General features: G+C 36.9%; 1 protein-coding gene across 1 annotated transcript in view; it reads left to right on the top strand.

Annotated features, from left to right (window-relative positions):
- The window catches only part of b4galnt4a (beta-1,4-N-acetyl-galactosaminyl transferase 4a), a 137,685-nt gene that overhangs the window by 93,570 nt on the left and 22,277 nt on the right, over nucleotides 1-21,838 (top strand). The window contains 1 exon segment of the mRNA XM_046859841.1: nucleotides 10,317-10,395. Coding sequence (XP_046715797.1) covers nucleotides 10,317-10,395 — 79 coding nt within the window.

Here is a 21,838-nt window from a genome sequence, read left to right on the forward strand (position 1 = left end):
CACAGTTGCAGAAATCCATTATGAAATGCAGAAGGTGCTTGACATGCTTTGAAAAGAAGACTTCCAGGACTAACTCCAGAAGTCTCAAGAATGCTAGGAGCGCTGTATTTTGAAGTAAATAGTGTGTAAACTTAGATAAATAAAGTACTTTCTTGTAAACAGAGCTAGTCTTGAAACCTTTTTATACGTCCTAGTATTCTCATGTAGCTACTGTGTAAGTGCAATAGAGAGAACTGAGTATCTGAGTTCCATCTGGTACAATAATGAAAAGCCTTGCACTCTGGATCTAAGTAGAGACAGCTAAAAAATAGCAAGAAGGCTAATGATCTGATGCGATGTGAGTACCTTTGTATATCTTCTTAAAATAGCATGCGTCAAGGTTTGGGATAAATTTGGCAGCAAGTAAAGAGTCGGTTCTCAAAGTTGATTTGAAAAATGGACACTAATAAGCGACTTTGACAAAGGTTAAATTGTATAAGTGATTATATGACTGGGTCAAAGCATCTTGTGGAATCTTGCTGGTATACAGTGGTTTGTACCTACCAAGTGTTTCATGGAAGGTCATCTGGTGGAACCGGTGACAGGGCCATGGGTATCCAAATCTCATTCTTCTCATCTCACAAAAGAATACTGGAGCACAAACTGCTGGACAAATGAAGGCTATGATAGAAAACACAGTGCATCACAGCTTGTCATGCACAGCTGTCCTGTGCCCGAATCTCTTGCAGTGGGAATGTGTGTTAGACCCGGACTATCGAGCAATGAAATAAGGAGCTTGTTCTTATGAATCCCAATTTCTTTTACATCATGTGGATGCTTACATGTGTGTGTTTGTGTGTTGTTTACATTTACATTTATGGCATTTGGCAGATGCCCTCATTCATACAACTGAGCAGCTATGGGGTTAAAGGCCTTAGTCAGGGGCCAAGGAGTGGCAGATTGTTGTGGCTGGGATTTGAACTCAATTTTCTGATCCAAAGTCCAATGCCATTAACCACTAAGCTACCATAACACCTTTGCTTATTTGGGAAAAAGAACTTTGCAGTGGAATGCTCTGGAAAATGTTCTGCTTGGAAGCCTTAGCTAGTGGCATTCATCTGATTGTTACTTTGATAGTACCAGTTACCAAAACATGGGTGCACACTTGGTGTATCCCTACATGGCACCGGCTTTAAATATGGCCTCTTTTAGCAGGAAAATGCAACTGCCACAGTGCAAAAATCCGTGAGATGCTTGAGAAAGAAGAAACATATATCTATTTTAATAACATAAGCCTGAAAAGCAGGCAGCAACAATTTTTTTATTATGGTTTCTGAAGTTTGAACAATTTAGTTTAGGATTTAAATGAATTTTATATAAAATTAATAATAGAATACAGAATAAATGTTTGTTCCTTGGCAGTGTATATTTAAGGGCACAGAATGTAATATGGAAAAGGTTTAATCTTTCCCAGACATACTGTCTTTTTTCCACTCAGAATCTGCCAGCTCAACACAAAAGGGGATATTAAAATATCCATCTGATGAAGCAAAATAGATTGTCAGTGCCCATATGTTCATAGCTACTTTGACGTGTGACTAACTGAAGAGAGAATCTTTTTTTCTCTTTATGCTTGTTTTTGTCGTCTGTGGCTACCACCTACTAAGCTTTTTTGGTCTCTTACTCATGCTTTTTCCTCATGCCAGTCCTTAAATGTGTCTTATCTGAGTCAACTGTGAAACTTCAGTTTCCGTTTGCAGAGGATGACACTGCTATCCCAACAGAACTGAACAAAATAATAATAATAATAATATTTTTAATGATCCAAAATCTCCCACGCTCACAGCAATTTCCTCACCATCCACACTGTATTATGTAATCCCTCCAGAGCCAAAGGCAGATATAAGAGTGCTTTACTTCACAAGCTCTGTCATCCACTGAGCATCGTAGCTGGGTTTCTTTGAACTGCTGCCGGAAAAGTGAGGAGCTCTAGAAATGTGGCTCAAACTGCAGGATGTCTATCCAAAAGCTATCAGGATACCAGATGATGAAGCAAAACAGTTCTTTCTTTCCAAATCAATGAATGGAGAGGAAAGTGTGTTGTCATTGTTGTATGTGCTTTGTAAGGAATAATGCAACGCTGGTCTTCTTCTTACCAAACAATTTCACTTAACATGTTCAAGAACATACTGATTAAAATGTATTTTTACCTCACACCAAATACTACAAAGCTTCTACTGCAGAGCTCAAATCATTTCTGAATAAAATAAGATTTAGGGAGCAACCGTATTATTCAGATTAATATTACTTAACTTGTACATTTGTCATCTCCATGTGAAGTGCTATGCTTCTGGGATTTCAGCCAGAGCAGACTTCCACAGAAATAGATGCCAGTCTCATGCCCTGTGGAGAACAGAGCAAAACACCAAGAAACAAAAAATTGTACAAATTAGGCTGTCATTATTAAGACATTTTCTGTTGAGATGTTTACTGTGAGGATTTAGGATCTAATAGATGCCAGTGAGTTAAGTATATCCTTGGGGACTAAATCAGTTACAGATGGAACTCTAGCTATAACTCTCAAATCAGTTGTATTTTTATAGTTTGTCTAAATGCAGTTTTGCATTTAGTTTTTTGGAATGTAGCTTTAGATACTGACAATTGGAAATATAGAAAAAGAATGAGGAAACAAGATTAAGATACCTTGAAAAGAACCATAGAACCAGACCCTTCTAAATCTTCAATTTTTTTTCTGAAGATCCACTAAGAACAGTTAGAACTCGACTTGATCTGTCTCAGGACTTGATTTGGTCATTAAAGTTGCTGACTTGGGACTTAACTTAGGCATGACCTTTCAACTTATGACTTTATGACTTTACAACTTACAACTTGGGACTTGACTCATTAATGAGAGCTGCTCATTTGGAACTCAACTTTGATCGTGAGAGCTGCTGACTTGGGACTAAATATGCTAAACTATGACTCATCTTTAATGTCAGAGCTGCTGACTGGGAGTCATCTTATGCTTCAGGGCAAATGAGTTGACTATAACACTGCTGAAAATCACTAGACTTTGCTCATGCATAATTGTTTGACTTATTCCTCCATACTTATCCATTAAAACAAATATTCAGATTTATTATAAGGTGTGTTTAATGATTAGATTTTATAGTTATTTTTTAATGCCACTCAACAGGCATGGAAACCATTGATGCATTACCAGTCAAGTGTTTCTGTCAGGGAAGTAAGTAATGAAAAGGCTGTTCAATGTAAATGAATTCACACCTAAGGTAATATATAAGATTGTGGGGTGAAATGTGGAGAATGGAGCAATAAGAATTAAAAAAGGAGTTAAATAAAAAAAAAAGGTAAAAAGTTAAATCAAGTCAAGAAGCTTTTATTGTCATTCCAATCATATACAGTATAGCTGACACAGTGCACAGTAAAAACATTTCTTTAGAAACCTGGTGCTACATAAAAAACATAGAGCTACATCACACAACATAGAGCTACATAACAGTTAAACAAGATAGTTAAATTGTTTGAAAAGAAAAACTGAGGGCAAAAAAAATAAAGTTTTAAAAGTTCTTTTAAATCTGCTTGTCAAAAGTTGCACGCTGAATCGAGTGACTCTGAAACACCCTTATTTGCTCTTGGGATCACTATAAACAAAATATTTAATATTTAAAAGTTCTTTAAAAAAAATACAAGTAATAAACGTGTCATTCTTACATCTTACTGTCAGCCTTTCTGGAAGAAGTACACAAATCATTCATTTGAGTGAAAATAGAAAAATTGTTTTAAATGATTCAGATATATTGTTCTGAATGCTAAACTCCCTGCAGCCAAAAAACCCATTTTGATTTATGACTTTAAAATACACTATATGGACAAAAGTATTGGGACACCTGACTGTTCCAGGCATATGGTTCTTTCACAAACTGTAACCACAAAGTTGGAGGCACACAATTGTATAGTATGTCTTTAGATCTAATAGAATTACATTTTCCCTTCACTTGAAATAGGAGACCTGAACCTGTTCTAACAGGAAAATGCCCCTGTACACACAGCTAATTCCATGAAGATAGAATTGTTAGATTAGAAGCTCTTGAATGGCCTGCTATAGCGCTCTGACCTCAACCCTATTAAACACCTTTGGGATGAATTAGAAAAGTGACTGCACCCCAGGTATTCTCACCTGACTTTACCTGATGTCACCCAAATGAGGATGGGTTCCCCCTTTGAGTCTGGTTCCTCTTAAGGTTTTTTCCTCATAATATCTAAGGGAGTTTTTCCTTGCTACAGTCACCCCAGGCTCGCTAATTAGGGATAAATACACATCATTCGCATTAACTCTTAAATTCTGTAAAGCTCATTTAAGACAATGTGCATCGTGAAAAGAGCAATAGAAATAAACTTGACTTGACTTGACTTTACTTTACTTTACTACCACAACCACAGTTTAAAATCTAGTGGAATATTTTCCCAGAACATTGGAGGTTATTTCTAGGCAAATAAGAATTAATTGTGGATTGGATGTTGAAAAAGCACAATTAAATCTTATGGTCAAGTGTTCACAAACATTTTGTCCATATAGTGTATTTGCTTTTGCATACATCAAGGTCCTAATTTACTAAAATCTAAAGTAAATTTGCTTGTGCAATTTAATAAACTCAGTATGTACTTAGTCGGAGCTTTGCAGGCCTTCACAAAAATAAATCATTATGTAAATAATGTCATATGTAAATAATAAAAAACAATATTAAAGTTGGGATATTCTCAATATTGAAAATGTAATTTTTTTTTGTGTGCTATTTATTCTCGATAAGTGTGCTGATTTTGGAGCTTAGACACACTCCCAGTGGAAAAATTCTGAGGTAACATGATTAAACATGTCAGTTAGAAAAGCAAATAAATACAGCTAATAGAAAAGTTTTTTTTAACACTAATTGAGTGTAAAATTTGTCATGTCGCATTTGTGAGAAAAGCAACACTGGTTATAATCAGTAAATTGAGAAATGATGGCAGGACTCAAGAAGAACTAAGGAATTATTGCTTGTATGTTTGATTTGGTCTTTATTGCACCATTGATATGACACAAGATCCTTTTACTGTTGAAAAACAGTAATATTCAGTTGGAATTTTGCAACTTTTCTATTTGCTTTTTTTAATAGTGGCTGCAACTTGCTGGTCTAAGTTTTGCTTTCAGTGTACACTTTACTCAGAAGTTTTAAACACCCCCACTGCAAGGCATGAAACCATTTAATGCAGTAGATTTGAAAATTAAATGAGAATGCTAAAATACTGTAGACTGTTGGATTGTAATGGGTGAAACTGTGTCTCACACACATTTATCTGTACACGGCTCTATTTAAACCCAGTATGTCATTAGAGGGAATTCTGAAACAGTCTGCAGTTAGACAGACACACAATTAAAAGCTTGTTTACCCTCTGTCTCTATCTTTTTGTCTGGCCACATATTCATCATCTGTGCCGTGTGTAAAAGCGGCTCCTGTCTTCATGACAGACAGTGAGCAGGGGATATCATACATACATACATACTGTAGAACACAGCCTTTTACTGCACTTTTATTTTTTTACAGACGGAAGTATGAGTATTTAATGAGTATTTAATAAATTCTTCATCACCTTCATCATCTTTATCACCTTACTCATGGATATGGGTGGGTGTCTTTGTCCTGTCTTCTGGCACTTGGCCTCTTTTGTCTTAACATTTATTTCTTTATCTCTGACTTACTGACACAGTCCACAGTTGTCTCTACACATCTTGTCTGTTTCTGTCTTGCTCTCATTGTGTGCTGTGTGCTTTGCTTTTCACAGCCTGTCAGATCACTATAGGTCTATTGTGTGTGTGTGTGTGTGTGTGTGTGTGTGTGTGTGTGTGTGTGTGTGTGTGTGCGTGTGTGTGTGTGCGTGTGGGGGGCAAAATGTTTGCATGCAAGAGTTTTCATTTTTGTCTGAATTTAAAAGCCTCTAAGCAGAATTGGAGGTGTGTGTAGCGGTGAACAAATAATTGATCAAAAAGCAATAGTGCAAACATTTTTTATACATACTTAACTTTTTATTTACATTTTATTATATACATTTTTGTATAACATTTTGTACTACAACTTTTTTTTATTTACACTTTGCATATTCATATTTTCAATCACATTTATAATCATTATTAATAGATTATCATCATATGCTACCTCCCATCTCTGAAATCAGTAGGTAAACCAACACCAAATTTCCTAAAGTCAGTAAAAGGTTCCTGAATTAATTAATTAATCAATTAATTAATAGATTAATTAATTAATTAGTGAAAGAATGAATGAATGAATGAATGAATGAATGAATGAATGAATGAACAGACATGGTCTGCAGAAATTTGGCATTTATAGAGACATATTAGTCATTGTCAAAGAGACTCTTTTAAAGAGATTCTCTCACTGCCTCTGTCTGGGAGGTCTGACTCCTTCAGCAGCCAATCTTCTAATACTGCTGATAGGAAAGAGGCTCAATCTCAAGAGCACAGTGTGTGTTAACATTTACTATTTACCTCTTTCTTTCTCTCTCTGGTATCTGTCAGGGATTCAGGTACGGACGCAAGTACAATTTTACAGGACTTTATTAAGCTTGTCAATCAAACCAACATTATTTACATTTACGGTATTTGGCAGACACATTTAGTGGCAGCTTGGTGTGGCTGGGATTTAATCTCATAAACGTTGGAGCCAAAGTCCAATGTCAATGTACTTGGTTACAATTTTAAACAACATGCTGCACCCACAAAGCCAACAGCATTGTGGCTGATTACACACCCCCTCACACACATTCTTTATTTATCTGCCATCTGGGAGAAGGTCCCAAAACATTAAGGCCCTCATGTCCCGACTCGGTAAAAGTTTCTTCCTGCAAACTCAAATTCAACTACTCAATACAAAGGGACTGAACTGACACACACACACACACACACACACACACACACACACACACACCCCTACACACACACACACACACACACACATTTGCTGCATTGCTTGCTTGAAATGCTGCTAAAACATTTCAGTTTAAATGTAAAGTGTTTGTCATTCTATGGCCAAGTTCATTAGCAATAACACACATCTGTACTGGTCAGTGCTGCAGTGTCACTGTTTCTCACTGTCTTAATGGTTAATGCTGTTTTTTTGCTCTAAATGTCGCACTTTATGTCATGCCCCAGTTAATTTTGTGTAGTTCTGCTCTTTGTGTTAACTTCAAATTAACTTATTTTGTCTTATGTAGCAGTCCTGGGGGGAACGTTGTATCGTTTTTACTGTGTCCTGCCATGTATATGTTTGAAATGACTCTAAATCCCTATTTAATTTGACTTGATTAGATCTAGGGAAAACAGAGGGTATATTTCATCATGAACAAAGGAACACAAGGGTTTATATTCACATATTAATCAAACTGAAAACAGGTCAGAGTAATCAAAACACACCCAGGAGACAACCGCTCACAAGACATAGGTGAAGACAGGACATTAACCAAAACAAAACACACCTGGCAACATAAGTAAACTCTTGACCACACTGAAAAATGTGTCGGAGTGCTGTGAACTGCTATATGCGTAACGGGGGAAATAGTAACTGTGCCCACACTTCCCAGAAGAGTATCAGAAATGTAGCATGAATATGTAAATTACATCTGTCTGTAACATAAATCAGAGGTTTATATTAATGCTCTGATTCTGATATATTATTGTTTCTATAGTAACAGCTTATTCACAGATTTATTCATAGCAGGCAGTTCACATAATCTAAGGCTAATAATAAATGGACTGAACAGAAAAGCCTGTAATTGTTAATATTAAAATGCTTTAATACTTTTTTTATATATTTATGTATTTCTGTATTGATAGCGTCTCAGGGGTCAGCGCTCTGTAATTATCAGCTCTTCGATGTGAGAAAGTCTTCAGGACTTTTTTAGTCTCTATAATGTCAGTGTAAGGAGCTCACACATCTAGCAGTTTTGCAAAAGTGTTTTTTTTTTTTTTTTTGTGTGCATTCCATTTTTGCATGTACTTCAAAAGAGAATATGCGAGAGGTTGGTGATGGAGGGACTACTTATACCTACTAAAACGAAATAAATATTTGTCCAGAACTTGTCTTTGAATGTTGTAGAACATTAAATGTGTTAACAGGTAACACACATGAGGTATTAATTAATTAACAAATGAAAAATGTAATAAAAAATCAGTGGCAAATTGATGTTGTATTAGTGGAACAATAGATTTTGTTCCATTATGTATTATTCCTTGCATACAGTATTTATTAATATATACACTCTCTGGAAAAACGTTTGTGGACAACTGACCAAATGATTTCTATGTGCTTTGTGAACATCCAATCCCACATTTGGTCACCATTTGAGTGTTGTGATAATCTTCTCTCTTCTGGAAAGATGTTCCACTAGATTTTGGAGTGTGATTGTGGAGATTTGTGTTCATTTAGCCACAGAGCATGTTAGTAAAGTCAGGTACTGATGTAGTGTGAGGAGGCCTGGGGTGCAGTCAGCGTTCCAGTTTATCTCAAAGGTGTTCAGTAGGTTTGAGGTCAGAGCTCTATAGCAGACTACTAAAGCTCTTTTACTGCAACTCATGTACACCATATCTTCATAAAACTGTCTTTGGAACAGGTCAAGTTTATTGCAATTGCATTCAAAGGCAACTTATACAATGGTGTGCCTCTAACTTTCAAACAGTGTGAGGAAGAACCACATATGGCTGGAAAAATATGCATGTTCTTCCTTGAAGGGTAACAGTATTGCACACCATATTGCATTGAGGCCTATTATGTTTCCATTTTTCTTTCTCTTGCCTTTCTTACACACACACACACACACACACACACACACACACACACTCACACACATGCGTGCACACACACACACACACACACACACACACACACACACACACACACACATATATACAAACAAGTCATTTAAGTTTCATCTGAATTCATTGTCATTTCATGCATTGACTGCCCTCATGAATATGCAGGAGAAATTTACTCTTTAGATGCCTCATGTAGTAAATATCATCTCTGAAATTGCCAGGGTGCAAGCAAACCAAATAAAATAATCAGCAAATGTAAATAGAAAAAGATCCTTATCCCAGACCTTGGGGGGAAAAAAACGTTTTGAAGCATCTTTTGCGCCGGAGCTGGAGCAGGATGTTGTCTCCATGTGATGATTTTAAAAAAGCGAGCTGCTGGCTGACTGCTGTGTTTGTAACAGCACTATGAAAGCGGGTGAGAGTTTAATACTGAGCCTTGCCCAGCAAAAATGGAGCAGTTTACTGAAATGTGTTTGAGATGTGTTACCTAGGGTGGGCGAGGAAATGAAAGGGCGAAATTTAAAAGGAAGCAGCATGACGTTCATAGAAAATTGAAAATAAGAAGGCTGTAAATGAATACAGCTTAAATTCTGTCATCAGTTTGTTCTGTATTAAATAGGAAATGTGTGTATGTTGTGCATGGAAATAGAGTGGCTTCTTGAATTATTGGTGCCCTTCATGCAAATAAGTGAAAATTAATAAATAAAACGAATAACACAGGCAATAAGAGATATTTTTACCCCAAAAGTATCGGTAGATTTTTAAAAAATGTTGTGTAGCTTTCCCCAGAGAGAAAAACAGCAACATCCCTGGAAATGGCACCTCAGGAGTTAAAACTGTACAATAACAAATAATGATGTTCAGAATTGTTTTTGGGGTTTTTCCGCTCTGTTGCTGTGCTCTGTATTAGGGGCAAATGTCTGAAAAATTCCCAAAGGTTTCGTGATATGAAACCTTAGGTTATGGCCTGATTTGTTTTAAATGGTGTATTTTGTTGTATTTGTTTGTTTGTTTGTTTTTTTCATAGTAATGAAAGACAAAAGATTTTACTTGTCCACAAATGTATGTGTACCCCAGGTACCAACAGCAAACAACAAAAGTCCTAGGTATAAATAAATAAATGTTATTAGTAATAATTAAATAATAAATATTAATAATATATTTAACCATATTAAATAGTTAATGTGACACAATGGGAGTTTAGCACATATGCTGTATATTGAGAGAAAATGCTTCTGATTAAAAAATAGTAGCCATTTTTTAAAATGTAACATTTTTTTATATTTTTGTTTTTATAACCGATAAATATTTTTTAACATTTTAATGCAGTGTTAGTTGGGGACCATGTACATTTATAAACCAGTTAAACTGAAAACAAAATGTGATAAAGATGCAGCATGCGAATGTGAACTGATTAAGATGTTTTTTTTTTATTTCCTCTGTGTCTCCTTAGTCTCATCGCTTCCAGAAGGTACTACTTTGAGATTCTGCACAAGCAGGATGACAAGGGCTCAGATCACGTCGAGGTTGGGGTGAGTCACAGAGTCTGAACTATAATGTCGCAGAGCAACACTTATTTGTGTCACAACCCTCAAGTCTTAAAAATGTATCCTGAAGAAGTATTATGAAGAAATAATAAAATGAAAGACATTTTAAGGCTTTTGAATCTATTCTGCGAGTTTAGCAACTTATCTTTTGAAGGATTCTGTCCATCAACTCTCATCTCAATCTCACAAATTTTATGATTCCATTTGAAAGCGACATTTTCATTCACGTTTTAGGGATTCAAGGGATTTAAAGCAAACTGGGGTTTTAAGAAGTGCTGTTGAAGAAGCACAAAGAAACAGGCAATGCTGAGGACTAAAGACGCAGTGGTTGGTCAAAAAACCTGATGCTGCAGATGAAAGACAAATCATGCTTACTTCCCTTTGACATCAGAATTTGTCCAGCAGTGCCTTCAGCAAAGAACTGGTGGAAACCAGTGGGACCTAGGTATATTCATCTATAGTCTGGAGAAGTCTGGCCAGAAGTTGTCTTGACGGAAGGGTTGCGGCCAAAAAACCTTCCTTGAAAGTTTGTGGCAATAAATTTGGAGATTAACTCAGGATTAATGGTGTCCTCAATGCTGAGAAATGCAGGCAGATACTTATCCATCATGCAGTACCATCCAGGAGAGTCTGATCAGCCCCAAATTTATTCTGCAGCAGGACAATGACCACAAAACATATGCCCAATGTCATTAAAATCTATCTTCAGTGCAGAGAAAAACACAGAGTCCTGGAAGAAATTATTTTGGCCTTCACAGAGCCCTTTGACTCAATTGAGTCTGTCTGGGTTAGAAGGATTTGAGTAGCCTAAATCCACAACAGATCTGTGGTTAGTTCTCCAATATGTTGGAAACAACCCACTTGCCGAGTTCCTTCAAAAAATGTGTACCTAGAAGAATGAATGCTATTTTGCAGGAAAACGGTGGTCACACCAAATATTGATTTGATTTGGTTTTCTCTTTTGTTGGTTTATATTTTATTTTGTTATTCGATAAAAAAAAAGACTATTAACACTTTATTTTTGAAGGCATCCTTACTTTACAAACCTTTGCACAATAGTGTAAATGTATGGACATAAACAATCTGTTTAAACTGTTACACCTTCTACCCCAAAATGTGGAAATGTAGTGGCTTCACAGCAGGATGACTGAAGCAATTTGGAGGTCGATATTTTCACAAGTGCCAAATGTGTTCTCAAGCCCTTCACTTCGCTATGATATTCACAATTGCTGTTCTCACCAGCTCTGTATCTAACATCCTGGAATCCGGTTTCCAGTTGTTTCTATCTCTGCGAAAGGAGAAGTGGAAATGAGCCGATTGGCATTAGCAAGCAGTGGCACTTGGTGACTGGCGCCTCTGAGGAAATATTAATGAAACCGTGAAACCGGAGTAACAAATCACGAAGTGTGTGACCTGTGTGAGTTCTTCTTCCCCTGCTGCATCGGGATTTAGATCCTCTCACCAAGCAGATTTACTGTGAGTCTATTCGCAGTCGTGCTCGTGCGTTTAGGTGATAAAGCAGAAAGATTCAGTGGTTCGTTTACAAGGAAAAAAAAAAAAAGACGATGCATAATAATGCCAAATGCCTGGGCTGTTCTAACGTAGTGAATCTGAGCAACCGTGCCCTTTCAGAGACAGAGGGAGATTCTGCGGCGTCTTTCTCCAATTGATTTTTTTCCCTTTCCTGTGTAGGAAATGGAAAATGGAGAGACGACCGAGTGGATTTGGACAAGTAAATGGAAATAGAAAATCACTCCATTTATCCTTCGCATGCATGAATTGTTGAGAATCACTTTGCTAGAGAGGACGGGGAGAAATGTGTGAATAAAAGGAGACATGCTTTGGGTCTGAGGATATTACTGTGTAAATGAGCGCAGCTCTAGAGCAAGCGAGACAGCGCTATGTTGTACGTTTGCACCAGGAGTAAAAGTGTCTGACACCACATTTACACCTGCTCATTTCATTCACACTGCTTGTGTCTGGACTTTTGCTCATAATGTTGTAACCTCATACATTTACACTGTCAGCCGAGCGTGTCTCAGTGCAACCAGACTGTTTGAGCAAGAAGTTTACTTTTGCCTAGACTCAATTTTTCACAATACACTCGACTCCACACATGCTCATGACAACAAACAATGGGAAATTTTGCCCATTTTTTCGAATGTCAGTTTTGTTGGTCTCTGTGGATGCTTTTTAGTTCATACCACAAGGGATATTCAGGTCAGGGATTTATAATGGCCGTCTTACTTTGTTTGTTACAACTCTGGAGGTATCATAGGATCATTGTCCTGCTGGAAACCCCTCCCCCCCAATGGTTCCACTCTCCCACCACAATGCTGCACCCCCACACCATACAATTCTTTCGCAACCCTCCCTCAAAAAGGTTAAACACATTTAATAATGGTTGCAAAATTACCTGAATGTGAGTATGTTAACATATACTGTACATTAAACTTCAGCAGAAAAAAAATAAGGTAAATAATTTAAATGGGTGAGGGCAGATGGCCCCCCCAGGTCGGTTGCGCTCTAGAAGACCGCCTAGTTTGTCTATGCCTAGAAGCTGTGCTGAGGACCTAAATCAGCTCAAGTGGACATTCTTCTAGTTGCCTTTATATGTATAATGCCTATTCAAAAAGTTCTGCTTCTTGAGGCAAATAAACAATCTGGTGTTAATGAATTCATAGTGTCTGTTTCAGCCCATTCCTTTCTTTCTGGCCTCTTTTATCTTAGCTTTTTTTGTTTTATCCCCTACTTTTATCTCCTCTCTTTCATTGCTTCAGTGCTTTTATCTTAGCTGATGACTTTATTATTAAGTAGTTGAAACAGCAGGCACTCCCTCGCAGCCACTCCTCGTCTCACACGCAACACTGAATTCGCATAGTCTACGTCTGTGTGTTTATTAGTGTGTGTTTGTGTCTACTCTGTTTACTCATTTATTCCTCCATCTGTTTATTTGCTAATTAGCCTCAGTTGACGTTGGGAGGTAAGCTCTTCGGACACGATGCTCGCTTGCTGAGATTGGAGGGCAGTGCTTGACGACCTCATCAGTATTGTGAAAGCCAAAAATAACATCCATGGAGCTTTTTAACAAGCACGCCAGCAAAAGCACAGTCCAAAGCACATGGGTAGAATAGGCCAATTGTCATAGCGTCAAACTTTTCAGAAATCCATGCATGTAATTATCTCAAAATATTTAAAGTGAGGTATCATTGATTATTTTTGCTCCCAAACAATTGAGAAAACTCCAAATAGCACTTAAATGTCATTTCATTACACTTCTCCAGCTCGCTTTTTAATATCAGGAGAATAATTTCACTGCTTCAATTTTGTGTTTGCTCTCTCCTTGCTGGAGAAGGTCTCCCATGGCAACACATCACTGTTTGGTGCACTCTGATTGGTGAGTCGGAAGTCAAGAGCCGAGACAAAACACATAGTGTCAGGAGTGTGGAAGTGAACAGGATTTGTCTGACATGTCATGATAAAGCTAAAGAGAAACATGACTGGTTTAGGTTCACTTCAGCTAAATAATGTTTTCTCAGACTGAATTGGTACTAGAACATGACAGCCAGCCACCTGTGGAATTGAAAGAGATTGTATTAATATTGCATGTCATCGCTTTGAGACAAAATCTTCAAATATTTGCCTTATTATTAAGTAGTGTTAAATATTTGAGAATTTATTTGATGTATAATCAGCTCCAGCTCTTGTTTAGGATGAAATTTTGAACAGTGTAGTTGATTGAAATGTAGTGCATAATTATTAAAAAGGTTGATTTTTGAATTTGCAGCAACAAAGAGTGCTATTTAGGGAGCGCACTCTCTTGTGGTCTGCCCTTGACAGAGAAAAAACTTGTGTCTGAAGAAAGTAACCCGATCACACTGTCAGAAACCCTGTCAGAGAGAAAAATAATGAAATACAACAGCGGGTCAAAGCCACTGTGTTCCTCTTTTGGTAGATTTTATTCTTTTACACTTGCTATTGATTTTTGGCCTGTTCCGAGAAAGGTTTCAGGCCAATAACTCGTCACTGTATATCTCTTAAAGACCAATCGTTCGGCATAGATCCAGAGATTCAGCACAAATTCCACACCCCCAGAAGACTCACTTTCTATGCTGACTGAGATATTAAAATTCATCAGAAGTCTTTCAAAGTACTAAAAGAAGACTTTTAAGTGCTAATGGGTTTCATCAAAGCTCTAAACGAATGTCTAAAATAATTGAACATATTTGTAGTTCACATTTGTGTGAATGAGTTACAGAATATACTGTATAGTAATGTGTTACAGAACCTTTAGCACATTGGCTTCTCATTCCAATCTTAAGGACTGTACACACACCATATTTGTGTGATACTGCAGTTTAACTTTACAAAGCTAATTAACAAGCTTTTTATGAACTGATTCAGGTTTACTTGAGCAGAAACTGTAAAAAGCCCGATTCCATTTACTGGAATGTAATACTATTGGCTTTTAGTACATTGTTTTATACACGTACAAGCATATTAGTCTCTGCAATAATGACTTTCATACTACTGTGACTACTATGGCCGAAGAATAGCAAATACAAACGCTTACAAAATACACTCTATATTACATCAAAATAGAGAGAAAATGTGAAATTGTTGGTGGTGGATTGAATATTTCAGAAACTGTTAATCTCCTGGGGTTTTGATGCACAGCAGTCTCTAGAGTTTATGCAAAATGGTGCAGGATAAAAAAAAACATCCACAAAGCAGCAGCTCTGCAGGGTGATTCTACAGTACCACAAATACACAATCTTGGAATCTGTGTTAAGCAGAAAAGCTGAGCCTTGAGGTGTATGATCTACAACAGCCACATTGGTTTTTACTCCCGTTAGCTGTGAACGGGAATCTAACTCTACAATGGGCACAGAAACAGACGATGGAAAATTGCTGATTCCTTTGATGTTCTTTTTTTTTTTTTTTTTTACTATTCTGTGTCAACAATAGAGACCTTTGTATGAAAAAGTCCCAGGAGATCGACAGTTTCTGAAATACTCAAACCGAGCCATCTGGCACCAACAATTATGTCACATCGCAGAGATTACAGTTTTTTCCCCCATTCTGATGTTTGATGTAAATATTAATTAAGTTCTTTATCTTTATCTCTGTGCTTTTATGCATTACTTGTGATTAACCTTTTAAATAATGTGCTGTAACAAAAAGTATTTGTGTTAGGATATCAATAGTGAAACAAAGAAAATATTCATTTTAAATGTCTTGCAAATGTCCAAATGTAAATACATTAACATATTTAACATACATCCAGAAGCTCCATCACATTTCCTCCTGGAGTTTTGTAAATCCCTGGCATTTTTTCTTCTTTCATCCCCCTAGGTTATATATCTTATTCCTTACTTTTTTAGTGTGGTACCTTTAAACACCTTTATATGGTTTTGTACTCTTCTTAAAGGTCACTGCCTGCTGTTTAAAAGTCTCTGTGATAGTTTTTTTGATATTATTGACTTTTAACTTTTCGCAGCAGCCTTCGAGCCTGTTCCAACTCTTTATGCCTTCAGTAAGAAAATGTGTTTTACTTGTTATTAGAAGTCATTAATGTTTTTTGCCTACTCTATAAAGCGAAGAGTCTTTTGCCTTTTTCCATTATTTCCTTGGCAGCTTTATTTCAAGGAAAGATCACTTGTCAATCTCGGATGGGATTAGCTTGGTGGAGTTTATTACTTAAAGCCATGTTACTTAGCATTCTAAAGCGGCGTGTATTGATGTACACCACAGTTATTGTTACCTTACAGAAAGCTTCATGAATTATATTTGTTTTTCCAATTCAAATAACAAGTTTAAAATCATTCTCAGATTATGTGCCACGTGTGACGGTAAAGCTGCCTCTGAAAGAGCAGTTTGTATAGAAACGATAATACGTATATTAGATTTCCAAATCTGTGATTTTAGTTATAGCCAGCAACACCGTAAGAACTGCATTTACAGAAATGTAATCAAAATCTTCTGACCAATCAGATTAGATCATTCAACAACACAGTGGTATTAAAAAGATTATATTGTATCCATAAGTAATGTCTACTTTGCTCTACATCTTAAGAAGGCAAATAAAACAAATTAATTAGCATAAATGCTTTTTGCCTTATAGTCATGGAGATGAAAGATATTTGAAGAAGGCTTATAGCAAACCAAGCATATAATCCCAGGCTCAGGTAGCTCTTCAGCCTTCTTATGAGCAAGCAGCTCACGGTGCCTGATGTCTCGCAGCTCTAGAGAGGCAGCGGTGATTGATGGTGTTGATAGTGTGTACTGAAGTGCCCTGCATGTACAGTGGTGTCCCAGTGCACACTAGCTCTGTCTCCATCCTACATCCTGCAGTCTGCTTTCAGGTTCACCTTCAACTGTGTTCCTGTTAGACAACATTTAACACTTCCAAATAAAATTTAGGAACAAATGGCAGGGAAATACAATTGCATAATTTAACAGAATATGGTTGATGTACATGTATAAGGTTTAAGCTTGTATCTGTGTGTGTTTGTGTGTTTCATCTCAATTCTGAGTGTGGAAAATGCCTTGTCACCTCTCATTAGTAGAAGGATAACAAGAAGTGACGTGGTAATTTCTGAATGTCTTTAAAAGACTTGTAGCCTGTCAATTGTGGGGTTGCCACAAAACTGTGTGTGTGTGTGTGTGTTGGTTTTTGTGGTTTATGTGGACATTTGACCTGATTACGTACCGACATTATGGGGACATTTGGGATTATGGGGACAGGACAGGTGTCCTCATAATTCCCGCACTGTGGCTATATATATCTATACTAGAGAAGCTGAAATTCAAAATTTCAGTCCATGTCCATTTATACCACAAACACCCGAAACTGACTTAACACAGTGTAACTTTGGAATTTCGTAGTGCGCCCTGTAGCCCGGAGCCGGTACTGCAATCCGTTCACACATGTGTGAAAATTTGAGCCTTCTGATTGGCTAGCGCTGATTGCCATTTTTCGTTCTGTGATTGGCTGAGACCTACGTCAATTATCCTACGTGTTCCTTTTAAGGGCGGAGTTTCATTAGACTCGGTTTGCCAACACATTGAACAGCCATTATCCAGCCCTTTAAAAGCCAGGTATGATTATAAAGTTCATAAACTTAATGAGTAGACTATTGATATATTCCAAGAGCTCGGTTCCTTGTTGTAAATTAATGTTGTAAGAAATATTTCATTGGAATCTGGAGATTGGGGTGAATTTAGCCTTAAGAAGGCATAAATTAAAGCTGGCTAGTTAGCAACATTATCAATGGTTAGTTTTAAAACCTGAGTTGAATAACTAATTACTGATAAATCTTGTACCGAATGCGCACTGTATAAATTTGGGTTTAGTGCGTTTGGCCGAATTAAAATGAAGGGAAATGTCTGTATGTTAGCATGGATGCTAGCTAATAATAGTCAGTGCTGATAGCCGCTAGCTGATAGCCGCGCGCATCCTCGCGGCTCTTTAAACGCGTTCGCTCCGGCCACAGAGCGCGTGCAGTGTTGTAAGGTGAGCTGCTGGGCATACAGCACCCGGACTGCTTATAAACTACTCAGAACTGCTTTTAATTATTTTATTTATTATAAGGCTGTATGCTATTTAATGTCGCTAGAACATCACTTCCGGTTAGCGCGTGCAGTGTTGTAAGGTGAGCTGTTGTACACACAGCACCCGGACTGCTTACAAACTACTCAGAACTGCTTTTAATTGTTATTATTTTGTTTATTATAAGGCTGTATGCTATTTAATGTCACTAGAACATCACTTCCGGTTAGCGCGTGCGACCGGAAACAGCTGAGTGCGTGCGGCGCGGGAGTTACATGGCTGAGTTTGGAGCGGTGGTGAGGGTCTGAGTGTGAGAGAGATGATGGTACAGTGTGTAAACACTGCTGTATCACTGTGAGGGTGTAAATAACCCCTGATACTCTTCACTCATAACTCAGTAATACTGTAGTCAGAAGTAAAGCAGAATGAACACATCAGAAGTCTGATATCTTTGAGTGTCAGTGTGATGGAGAGTTTAAATCCCAGCTCTCCTCAGCATTGTCCCATGCTCTATCACTGGGCATGTTTTACATAAACACCACTTATATTAACAATTTAAGGTTTCAACTTAAATAAACACTCATTTCTGTGGGGAAGAACAGCATCATTTTAACATGGCTGAGATGAAGCGCAGAAGGAGAAAAGAACATCCAAAGCAGGAGGCGGAGTATTACACATCTGCTGGGAAAGACAAACCTGGAAATATATAAATTCAGATAAAGGTAAGGGTCCATTCACACATGCCATCCTATGTTCCTTTTGACCTAGACTGCTTTCATTAACAGACAGGGCATTAGGATAAAACTGGTGTGAAGTTCACGACTGGATTAATATTTCATTTTTTCTTATTCAGAGTGTGGAGTATTCAGTTCAGTCCCTTTTGATGAGGGAGACCTCTTTAACCTCGCAACAGCAGACACTCTGGCAATCATCGAACACAGTAAACAGGTAATATATATTTTTTTTTACAGTTGTGAAATTATATTGAGCTCTTATTATATTTTATAAATCTGTATGTAGTGTGTATGCCTGAGACCTGTTTCATTGTATATCAGGGCTTTAGTGATTTACATGTGTTTTGTGTTTATTGGCGTGTGTATGTAACAGACATGGTTTAGCAGTACACTGGGTATATGGGGACGTTGTTGTAATGTGATAGTCAATGTACATAAGCAGCTGTGTGTATAGTGTCTGACAGAAACCTGGTCTCGAGGACTTCACTTTATAAAGTTATTGTATAAGCACCATATACTTTATTAAATTAATTTCTCTTAAATTTGCATCTTATAGATGTAGACTTACTGACTATTGTACTTCCTCATCCCTCAGAGGTAAGGGTTTGTTACAGAAGCACCACATAGCAGATTTGTTGTACCTTGTAGTAATGTGATAGTCAATGTACATCAGCAGCTGTGTGTATAGTGTCTGACAGAAACCTGGTCTCGAGGGACTTCACTTTATAAAGTTATTGTATGAGCACCATTAACTTTATTAAATTAATTTCTCTTAAATTTGCATCTTATAGATGTAGACTTACTGACTATTGTACTTCCTTATCCCTCAGAGGTAAGGGTTTGTTACAGAAGCACCAAATAGCAGATGTGACCTGGGTGATTGTATATCATGAGAACAAAAGTGACCCAAATATTATAGTATAGTTAAGGCAGCAATGTTCTTGCTGGGTGTAAATAATATACCATATATACAGTGTGCTTTGCTAATGTACTGTATATACAGTGCATAAAATCACCCCAAAAGCCTGACATAGACCTTATAGAGTATCTGTAAAATGCAATAGTAAAGGAAGTGGCAGATTGTTGTTGCTCTAATAAAAATAAAAGGAATATTTGTTGATTCAATCTTGGTGGAAACTACCGGAATTTTCACAGAAACAGTTTTATGCATAGTCATTTGTAGAACTAGCAGTTCTGCAAAACCTAGTATGTCGGACTAAATACTAAGACCTTGTTTGCGATTGTTAATAATACAATTGCTGGTGATCCAAATGCTTTTTTTAAATATTTCTAAACATACCAATCTGTTTTAAATTAAATGTTTTGTGTAAAACTTAGTTTTATGTATCTTTTGAAATTAATGTCTTGGTTTGATATGGTTGCTAATGCAGTAAAATTAATTGCATTAAAATGTGACTTAAGTATCAAATACATTCTAGGGCTACTTAATGTTTATAACAAATGTGAGAAAGATCTCTTGTTTCTGTTTTTAGAATGTAGCTGAAAACATTAGAGGTTACTGCAGTAGATGAGTTGGAGGCTGCTGATCCAGGAGAAGAGTGAGAAAAGGTAATTTATAAAAATCATATTCTGATTATTTATTCCCAAAATGTTGCAGGTACTTTGCATTGTTTTAGTATGTTTTTATCAGTACGTATTGTCTCTCTTAGTCACTGGGAGAGATTGACTGGATGGGTGAACACTATCTGTGAACCATGTCTTGAGATCAAAATGACTGAGATTTTGTGTGCAGTTTTAGGTGCTGGGGTTAGGATTGAGTTAGTCTGTGTGTATGTAGTGTGTATGGCTGAGACCTGTTTTATGAGAACACTGTGTCTAATAAGGACATGCATAGACCATCATGTAAGAGTCCTCTACCAAAGGAGTATTAGTGTGTCCGTGTGTTTGACAAATACATGGTATATCAGGGCTTTAGTGATGTACATGTTTAGTGTTTATCTGAGTGTATATGGAACAGACATGGTTTAGCAGTACACTGGGTATATGGGGACGTTGTCAATGTACATAAGCAGCTGTGTGTATAGTGTCTGACAGAAACCTGGTCTCGAGGGACTTCACTTTATAAAGTTATTTTATGAGCACCATTAACTTTATTAAATTAATTTCTCTTAAATTTGCATCTTATAGATGTAGACTTACTGACTATTGTACTTCCTTATCCCTCAGAGGTAAGGGTTTGTTACAGAAGCGCCACATAGCAGATTTGTTGTACCTTGTAGTAATGTGATAGTCAATGTACATCATCAGCTGTGTGTATAGTGTCTGACAGAAACCTGGTCTCGAGGACTTCACTTTATAAAGTTATTTTATGAGCACCATTAACTTTATTAAATTAATTTCTCTTAAATTTGCATCTTATAGATGTAGACTTACTGACTATTGTACTTCCTTATCCCTCAGAGGTAAGGGTTTGTTACAGAAGCACCACATAGCAGATGTGACCTGGGTGATTGTATATCATGAGAACAAAAGTGACCCAAATAGATTATAGTTAATGCATCATGCGTATTATTATATTGCTGGGTGTCAATTATATGGGTGCAAATCAATAGAGAGCCAAAAGATTATGAAAAGTAAAAAAATATTTATATATTGTTAATTATGTCCAAATGATAGTCCAAATGTGTTAACCTGGTTAAGAAGATGCTACAGCCAGGCTTACATTGTCTGATTTTTGGAATAACTCCAATATTTTACTGCTGTCTGTACATCAGATAGTCAGTGGAATGCGGCGTAAATTTGAAACGTTAGTGAAGCTAAATGTATGTTTAAAATCAAAAATGCTTTGAGAATCTAATTGGTTTGTGTCCAGCCTAAAGGGAGGTAATAGCCATTAAAATATCCCTGGACAGGTCCATATAAAAGCATTTAGTTTTGTCTATTTTAGATTACCATTGTAAAGGGCCAATCTAAGCCTAAGAAACAGGATTCAAAAGAACTTTGTGAAAAGACAAAAAAAGTAAGGTTGCCTGATAGACATTATTTTTGTCATAAGAAATTCTGTTAAATAATTATAAACTGAGTATTTGTTTTGGTTATGTTTTTAAATATGTACTGAACAGTATCTTACAATAACAAAAACAGTTCTTGAACAAAAGAAAATATGACAAAGGTTTATATT

The sequence above is a fragment of the Silurus meridionalis genome, chromosome 10 (genome assembly GCF_014805685.1).
Source record: "Silurus meridionalis isolate SWU-2019-XX chromosome 10, ASM1480568v1, whole genome shotgun sequence".
NCBI lineage: Eukaryota > Metazoa > Chordata > Actinopteri > Siluriformes > Siluridae > Silurus > Silurus meridionalis.